This window comes from Macrobrachium rosenbergii, chromosome 26, assembly GCF_040412425.1.
Source record: "Macrobrachium rosenbergii isolate ZJJX-2024 chromosome 26, ASM4041242v1, whole genome shotgun sequence".
Lineage (NCBI taxonomy): Eukaryota > Metazoa > Arthropoda > Malacostraca > Decapoda > Palaemonidae > Macrobrachium > Macrobrachium rosenbergii.
In genome coordinates, this window is record NC_089766.1 from 14,771,008 (window position 1) to 14,781,007 (window position 10,000).

The following is a 10,000-nucleotide window of genomic DNA, read 5'->3' on the forward strand; positions in this document are numbered from 1 at the left end:
TGATCATCATACAATTTGCAGCCCTCTGGCCTCAGTAGTTTTTAAGATCAGAGGGCGGACAGAAAAATTGCGGACAGATAAAAGTGAGGACGGACATACAAAGCCGGAACAATAGCTTTATTTTCAGAAAACTGAAAAACAAGGAACACTCCCTTGCATTCATACCTAAATGAAAATAAATTGTTCTCATTCATTCATATCTAAATGAAAACATTTATTCCTCTTCATTCACACCTAAATCAAACAAAATAATTTTCATTTGTTCAAAATTGAATATAAGAAATTACCTAATTACATTCATAAAAAAATTTTTAAAGTCGTAAAGGAATATATTCACTTTTATTTGTGAAATAAAAATAAAATGTGACAATAAAATTCCAATTTCAGCCAATCGAATGAGCAAAAATGTTCCAGAAAAGTATTCATGCACATGATTTCAGATCAAGACTTGTGCCATTTTCTACTTCGCCTGTCAAAGGACACAGCATTCCATCCCCCAGAGAGTCCTGAATAATGAAGGATTTCATTCATTACCTGGACGAAATAGAAACGGCTTCAAGAATGCAGACCAGCAGGCGGATTGCTTTATATAGCATTAGGGCAGAGTCCGATTTTGGTCAGATCAAAATAGTTCCAAGTCAGTTGAAATTTATAAGGTATGATGAGCGTCCTCTCTCTCTCTCTCTCTCTCTCTCTCTCTCTCTCTCTCTCTCTCTCTCTCTCTCTCTCTCTCAGTTAGAGTTTGATTTAATTTCCACCTCATGTTTTTCTTTCATTCCCGATATTAGTTTTTTATATCGTTAATTTTTATGATATCTATATATAACATAGCACAATATTAAGTCTCTCTCTCTCTCTCTCTCTCTCTCTCTCTCTCTCTCTCTCTCTAACATTTACACGTCACTGCACGCACACGAACAGTCATGAAAAGCAAAGTTCTCGATATAAATACGCGCAAGTGCATTCATACACTTACTAAGTTTAGCAAACTAAATTTGATTGCGATCAGTAATTCAGAAAGTATAAACTGTAATATCAAACAAGGAGAATTCTTTCTTTGTGTATAACACACGCACATACATAATTATCAACAGACAGTAAATTCTCTCAACTCTCTCTCTCTGCGATTTGATTTATATCATTCTGTTTGGATTGGCTCGTATATGTTTCTCATGTTTATCCCCTTGCTTATACTCTCTCTCTCTCTCTCTCTCTCTCTCTCTCTCTCTCTCTCTCTCTCTCTCTCTCTCTCTCTCTCTCCCCTGTTTTGATTTATATCTTGTTTGGAATGCTTATATTTTTTTGTGTTCATATCTTTATGTTATACTCTCTCTCTCTCTCTCTCCCTCTGATTCGCAGGCAAAAGTACACCAATATTCACGGGTGACATTAAAAATTGTATATTTAATTTCTTTCAGTAATTCAGAATGCGTAGATAACGATGTCTCTCATTCCCCACATCCGCACAAAGAAATGCACACCAATTTAAAACATAGTTACAAAGTAATCTAGATTTGGCTAAGCAGTGGATATGCTGTGCATTAAAGATAAAAAAAAAGTCTCTCTCTCTCTCTCTCTCTCTCTCTCTCTCTCTCTCTCTCTCTCTCTCTCTCTCTCTCTCATCAGAAACAAACGAACAGCAAATGTATCAATTTATCCCTTCGACCGACCAAAACCACTGACAAACAATAACTGAAAACAGTCCACTTCACCTTAGAACAATCAAACTGACAAAAAGCAAAGAACCAAAATACATAAACTAATTTCTATGGACGAAAATAGACGACCAACTTCAGTGCAAAACCGCTTCCTGTATATGGATCGTACATATAAAAAGCACGAGGGGTAAGGGGTGTGGACCTGTGGAGGTTCGGGGAGCGGGGGTGGGGAGGATCTGTAGATACTCCCCAGGGGACTATCCCCTCCTCCCACCTTCCTTTTCACCCCTTTGAAGCTACGCCAACAAAAGGACTATGACCATAAATACGTCTCCCAGGAATTCAATGTCTCTTTCAATTCTTTTTGGGCCCTAATTATAAGGGATCTTCAAAGGGCTTGTTCGGTGGGTAGGGAATTGAAGGGAGATTTTTTGGGGCCTATATCTGCCACTAACTGATTATTGATCGATATAAAAATTAATGCTGTGATAATAACCTGTTTAACACACACACACATACATATATATTATATTATAATATATATATATATATATATATATATATATATATATATATATATATATATATATATATATTATTATACATATACATACATACATATGTATACATATAAATGTGTAATATATATATACATATAATCAGTGTAGATTCGATTATTGAGTACTTTACCCATGATATTTTTGCTGGATAATGTTCATAAAAAATACGACTGGTTTTGCACATGATGCCATTTATACGCATGTAAATATAAATAAATTAAAATTATAAAAAGAAAATTATTTAAACAGATCAACAAATCCTCACAAAAGTTACTCTGCAGAAGAGTAAGTATGCCTAATAATATAAATTGTAAAAGATACTTCTACTGATTTCACAACGAGATGCCGGTACTTTTGATGGAAAAATAGCTTTATATTGAAATAGCAGATGCCTGAACTGTGTTCATAAACAACATGATTACTTATATTTATTTTATAAAGACTGTTCTATAATTAACCTTTCTCTGCTAAATGAAAAAAAATTCTTATACCTTCCAATGCAAGACAGCATGTGGCAAGCAATTATAAACCAGGTACGACAACGGAAATATAAATTTGTGTAGTCTTGACAACCAAATGCCCGTTTTCTGTCACTTCCGTTTTCTTTAAACCAAATGAATTACCGCTGACTGCTACAGAATGCAGTTTCCGCTCAATAATACAAGAAATCTCTCATCTGTCAGAACGTTTTCGCCAAAGAAAATATTAGAAAATTAGCGACTGATGATAACGATCTAATTCAAGGACTGTCAAGAGAACGGCTGTCTGTCTTGAGTCTCAGATCTTTGAGTTGCATATATTTCACAGTATCTCACTATATTAAAGCCGGAGAAGCATAAATATATTTCAGTATAAGAATAATAAAATTCAATCATAATTAAAAAATATTTCATGACAATCTAAAGTTAATCATTATACTTTATCATATGGCATAATAATTACTATTTATTATATATAAAAAAATTCAACCAAGCAAAACATTTCTTAATATAACAACAGCTGCTAAAATTGATATTAAATCATACTTTGATCTAGAAACTTCCCACCTAACATCTCAAATATAATTCAAAATTATAATTCGTCAAAATACTACCGGTTGGAACTACATTTTACGTTAAATAAAAAGATACAGAAGAAAATATTTCCGCTACAATGTCCTACGATACCTTACAGAAATTCTTAAAGAGACTTGGCACGTCAGTCTAATCATAACATTGTGCTTGCTTCCTAAAATTCACCTGAAGTAATTCCGAGGAGAGTAGATTTCGAACCAGTTTAGTCAAAAGCTTATAAAACGCACCAGGGGGTGGTTGCAGAATACTGAATATATGCCCACAAAAAATATGTAAACAAATATCAAATAACAATTTCGCGTAGTACCTACTAAAGCAGATTCCTCGTCGGACTGGTCGGTACCGTTCTCGGCTAGCACTCTGCAGGGCTCGAGTTCGAATCTCCGGCCGGCCAATGAAGAATTAGAGGAATTTATTTCTGGTGATAGAAATTCATTTCTCGCTATAATGTGGTTCGGATTCCACAATAAGCTGTCCGTCCTGTTGCTAGGTAACCAATTGGTTCTTAGCCACGTAAAATAAGTCTAATTCTTCGGGCCAGCCCTAGGAGAGCTGTTAATCAGCTCGGTGGTCTGGTTAAACTAAGGTATACTTAACTTAACCTATCAAAGCTCTGTAGCAACTTACTAAATAAATAAATAAGGGTATATAAACAAACATTTAGACCGGCAATATCGCTCAAATACTGAACATACGACTAGCCCACAGGTCTATCCTTTATTCTAAATAACAAATGTCTACATAAGCTGTCGTATATATATATATATATATATATATATATACTTCAGATGTACGCAAACCGACACATACGCACAAACACACGTATTCAAAGGGAAAAATGAACATGCTCCAACAAACAGTATTCATATACACAAACATTCATATAGAAATAAAAAAAAAAACACAATCAGACATTCATACATACATAAACGAAAAAAAACATGCAAAAAATCATTCATACATCAATAGAAACACATGCAGACATTCATGCATGCATGAACACAAACACATGTAAAAATCGTTCCAGAATCTCAAACAAACACTCACATGTACGTACATACAAACACACACATACACATGAGCGCACAAAAGCTCTACACCCAAACACACGCTCACGAACGCTCTCAACTCTGAGCGGAAACGCTCCAAAATCACATACGATGCAGCGTTCAGCAAGAGCATTTCATGTCGGAAAAAAGTAAAAGAGCGGTTTTTTTAGTCCCAAATTAGTTTATTTTATGCGATAGAGTGCCACGGAAAATGAGGCATTTTGCTTTCGACGCGCCCGGCAAAATGGCTGCTAGTATTCAGAACCGTTTCAACATTTGGTATTTGCAATGAGTTTACATGCAGTACGATAATTAACAGCTTAAAACCTCTGGTAAAATTAACAGCTTAAAACCTCTGTTAAAATTAATTTCTTAAAACCTCTGGTAAAATTGACAGCTTAAAACCTCTGGTAAAATTAACAGCTTAAAACATCTGGTAAAATTAACGGCTTAAAACCTCTGGAAAAATTAGCAGCTTAAAACCTCTGGTAAAATGAACAGCTTAAAACCTCTGGTAAAATTAACAGTTTAAAACCCCTGGTAAAATTAACATTTTAAAACCCCTGGTAAAATGAGCAGCTTAAAACTTCTGGTAAAATGAACAGCTTAAAACCTCTGGTAAAATTATGTGTAAATAAAATAAATCATTTATGTAAATTCTATAAACCTATTTGCAAAAAATAAAAAAAATTAAATATCAGGTAAAACTATCCACAAAAAATAAATAAATCCTATAAAAGATGCTATATAATTTATATATTGTGTAAAACAATTTGCAAAAAAAAATTAAATGTTTTGTAAAAATATTTTTATAAAATATGTTTAATAAAATTAGTATAAAATTTTGTAAAACTATTTGTATAAACTATGTTCAATAAAATTATGAGTGTTAAAATATCAAGGGAAACTAATTAAATAAGAAAATCATATAACATAAATTAGTAACTTTAAATATTAGGTGAAACCATTTAAAATAAATATTATTTATATATTAGTCATGGTTTCATTCTAAAAAAATACTTAAACAATCACCAATGGTTTTAAATATTCGTAAATAAGCACTTGAACATGGCTAATTATCAAGGAAAACTGTATTTAAAACCACTTCAAATCAGATTCTAAGTATCTATCTATAACTGGTTAAATATAAAATTATACTTTACATGATTATTTAAATTTAAAGCCTGTTTCAAAACAGACCGTACCTGAGAAACACTAAAATTTTAATGTGTTTATTATTCCAGGATAAATTAATTTTATTTACCATTTACAGTGTAATTCACACTTCAGTATTAGGATTATTATTATGAGTCTGAGCGAAATCGTATTTGTTCGTTACGTAAAAGAGTGCATATTTCTTCAGCAAGATGAGTCACATGTATTTTGAAACCTCAAAATCTAATTATATCAATCAATCATTAACTGGTGAGTGAATAAAAACAAGTCAATGGGTAAATTAGTTAAAACTTGCATATGAATTAATAAATCACAATCGAAAAATAATCACTGATTACTTAAATCCAAATAAAAAGAATTACCAGTGGATAAATGGAGAATAAAACTGAAAAGCATTCATTAGGTAAAGCCAGCCCTATGAGAGCTGACAGTCATCTCAGTGGTCTGGTTAAACTATTTTAATAATAATAATAATAATAATAATAATAATAATAATAATAATAATAATAATAATAATAATAATAATAATAATAATAATAATAATAAAATAACTCAACAGGAAAATCAATTTTGAAAGATGAAAATATTCAATGATTAAGTGGAAACAGTTCATATCTCTGATACCACACCAGAACGAATCTTACAAGAATATTTTCGACGAAATTTAAAGCAGTGGAAAACACGGTCCCTCCCTGTCCATGGCACTCTATGGCGGTTCATTCATTACCATTCAGCAATTATGTAGTAAGAGTCCCGTATCTCAAAAAAAAAAAGTCCTAAATTATCTTGTTTTTTTTTTTCTTGTTTTAAAGACGAGAAGAACCAAAGAAACTGTACCTCGTAAATTGAGTCAACCTCTAACTGAGAAAAGGCCTGCACAAAAACATAAACATTTGAGTTACAACAATAATTTGTTTGTCCTCGCAAATTTCTGCACGGGAAAGATTTTTTTTTTTTTTTTTCCTTATTTTTTTTTTTTTGTTGTTGTTGTTAACTTCCGGTGGTGACCAGCAATAATCTGACGGGACAAAAATCGCTAGGATTATTATGGCAAAATTATCATTTCCACCTGGCTCGCTGTTGTAGCGATTTGCAAGTATAAAAAAAATGACTTGGAAGACCAGTAACACTAACCTAAGTATCTGTACCATTTCAACAAGAGCTTCTAAAGACAACTGTGACTACTATAATTATATTCACTAATGGCTATGATGACTAAAAGACAAGAGACAACGTGTGTGTTAAGTTCTGCACACTGACAATGCATTCTGGCTACACAAGACACCAGGACATACTGAGATTCTCTAAGCTGGTTTTATTATACATTATATATATATATATATATATATATATATATATATATATATATATATATATATATATATATATATACATATCTATACAATACATACATATATATATATATATATATATATATATATATATATATATATATATATATGTATCATAATTCTTGACCTTTCTATAATGTTAAGCCCCTCTCGTAATTAACAATTGTATCAACGTTACCATATTTACGAGCAATATTAAAATTAATTATTACCCTTATCATTTATATTATCAGCATTTAATTATTCATTGTAATTATCATTATGATTTAAAACAACAAACTAGTAATTATAAATTACCATCATTTACCATCGTTATCATTATCACGACGACACCGATGATAATGGCGTGACAGTGCCCAACAATAACATTATCATTATTATCATTGCCCCAATTCTCACTTTTCTATCTACGACCATCATTACCATTAGCATCATCATCGCTTCAGGTCACTTATCATAAGAGAAAGATGAGGTGACAATAAAAAAAAAAAATATTTATAAGCGCTTGAAACATAATTTACACGATTAATTATTTTATTTAAAATTTAATTATTTTTCTCGAAAACTTTTACCGAACTTAACGGAACACAGACTGGAATGAATTAACATACATTGAAATTAACAGGAGACGGTTTTATTTAAAAGCGTTGATGAATAAATAATTCCTTTTTAAAAATATCATTATTTTTTCAGGAAAAAATATCTGAACCAAGTTAAAACATTCTGTCGTGTGAACTCGTGAATTCAAATGAAAATATTAAATGAAAATACTACAAAAGAAATGGTGAATGCAGTTCTGATTACAGAAAGAAATTAACACGATAATTATGTCCTTTATTTTGCAACTTTAATTAACGTCACTTTTAATATAAAGTATATTTTCCAACTAATTCAGTTTGTACGTCCTAAATTCCGACTTTTTATCAACGTAATTATGACTGCGTTTTAGACATTCTTATAATTAATGTGACATACATTAAACAATTAATTCAAAAGAGGAACATACTTCATATTTTTAGAAAAATTTTTCAAAGATTAAAAAAAGACAAATTAAACACATACGGTAATGAGATCCTTCAATAACTAATGACGAAGATTACTATTTTTTTCCTTATTACGATAATCTAGCCTTTAAAGTATAAAAAACATATGCATAAATTTACATGTATGCGAACGTATTTATGTATGGATTTGAAAACACTCATAAGCATAATATCGTACATTTTCTTAATGAATGAAGGCACAGCTGTTAAATTATTGGATCTCTTTAACAGAAATTTCAAAGAAGAGAAGGGTATGATTAAAGGAGGAGGAGGAGGAGGAGGAGGAGGAGGAGGAGGAGGAGGAGGAGGAGGAGGAGGAGGAGGAGGAGGAGGAGGAGCTCTTTAAGAGAAATTTCAAAGAAGAGAAGGGTATGATTAAAGGAGGAGGAGGAGGAGGGGGAGGCGATGATAACATACGACTTCCTCCCTCCTTCAGGAATGATATGAATGACAGATGGCTACCTTTCTTCCTAAGGATGAGGAGATACGGCCACTTGTCTCCTTCCTCAAATAGAAAGAGAGAAAGAATGCAGATATCTACATCCACTCCTTTCGCTGCAGGAAAAGAACACAAACTACCTTCTTCCCTCTTCCTTCGAGAGGGAGGAGGTGGGAGAGATAACACCTACTCAACTAGGAGGATTTGGAGGACAAGGAGAGAAGAGGACGAGTACAAGGAGGAAAAATGTGAGGAAAAACGAGGACCTCTTTCCTTCAGGAGGTGGAGAAGCAGGAAAAAACTTTCGTTTCTTCAGGAGCAGGAGGAAAAGGCGGGCACATGGAAAGATTTTGGGGGGGGAGGGGAAGAAAGGAGATAACCATCCTTCATTTAGGAAGAGCAGGAGGCGATAAACAGATGATAACGTACTACTTTAGGGGAGGAGGAGGAGGAGGAGGAGGAGGAGGAGGAGGAGGAGGAGGAGGAGGAGGAGGAGGAGGAGGAGGAGGAGGAGGAGGAGGAGGGGGGGAGGAGAATGAGAGTAAGAAGAACGGCGACCTCCTCCCTAAAGAAGAAGAAGAAGAAAAAGAGGACAACAGAAGAAAGAGGCCTCCTCCCACGTCCTTCGGTCCTTACCTGGAAGAGAGTCAAGGTCGCCCCGGGCCACTCCGTGCAATAGACGCGCTTCTCGGCGACGGCCCCGGTGTCGTTCGCTCCGTCCAGAATCACAGAAATGTTGGCGAAGGACTCGACCCCTCCGCCCACGGCACTCACGCTGACGCCGCTGCTACTGGAATTGCTACTGTCCGCCCCTCCCAGGAGCAGGATGGAGTCGTTGTATCCCTCCGCCCAGGGATACTCCTGCCGGCCCTCTAGGACGCCCACACCCCCTCCTCCTCCTCCGGAGTCGTTGTAGAGCGTCCCCAGGGTGAAGTTGGCCAGGAGGGTGCGGGCGACCTCGGCAGCCTGGGTGCTGGTGATGCTGCCGACGCTGCTGCTGCTGCTGCTGATGTTGGTGTCTTGCGGCTGCTGCTGCTGCTGCTGCAAGGAGGGAATTGCTGTCTCGAGGGAGGTCGCCATCTTGGTCACAGCCGAGGCCCCCAACAGGTTGCCGCTGGAGTTGCCCAAGAGCATGGTCCGTCACCTGCGGACCTGACGGAGACGGGAAGAGGAAGGCGTCAGTGAGTTTCCATCATCTTTTGAATTTCTATTTGGATAATGACGATACAATACTTTCTTTCCATGTGAAGTCTGAATGTCAAAATGTTTATACAATACTTTCTTTCCATGTGAAATCTGAATGTCAGAATGTTTATACAATACTTTCTTTCCATGTGAAATCTGAATGTCAGAATGTTTGTACAATAATTTCTTTCTACGTGAAATCTGAATATCATAATGTTTATACAATACTTTCTTTCTACGTGAAATCTGAATGTCAAAATGTTTATACAATACTTTCTTTCTACGTGAAATCTGAATATCATAATGCTTATACAATACTTTCTTTCTAAGTGAAATCTGAATATCATAATGTTTACATAATACTTTCTTTCTATGTGAATCTGAATATCATAATGTTTATACAATACTTTCTTTCTATGTAAAATCTGAATATCAAAATGTTTACACAATACTTTCTTTCTATAT

The 10,000-nt window shown here is 34.4% G+C and overlaps 1 protein-coding gene across 20 annotated transcripts in view; it reads right to left on the reverse strand.

The window, feature by feature from the left end:
• Positions 1-10,000, reverse strand: part of LOC136853070 (blood vessel epicardial substance-like) — a 194,612-nt gene that overhangs the window by 63,457 nt on the left and 121,155 nt on the right. For 11 of the 20 annotated variants that reach the window (XR_010857325.1, XR_010857316.1, XR_010857323.1 and 8 more), the window contains exon 2: positions 8,987-9,502. Coding sequence is in view for 4 of the 20 variants with exons in the window: in XM_067128328.1 (XP_066984429.1) it covers positions 8,987-9,484 (498 nt within the window). In the remaining 16 variants the exon portion in view is untranslated. Of the gene's footprint in view, positions 1-6,353; positions 6,390-8,986; positions 9,503-10,000 lie in introns of all 20 variants that reach the window. The other 9 variants (XR_010857315.1, XR_010857314.1, XR_010857317.1 and 6 more) reach the window with 1 other exon arrangement.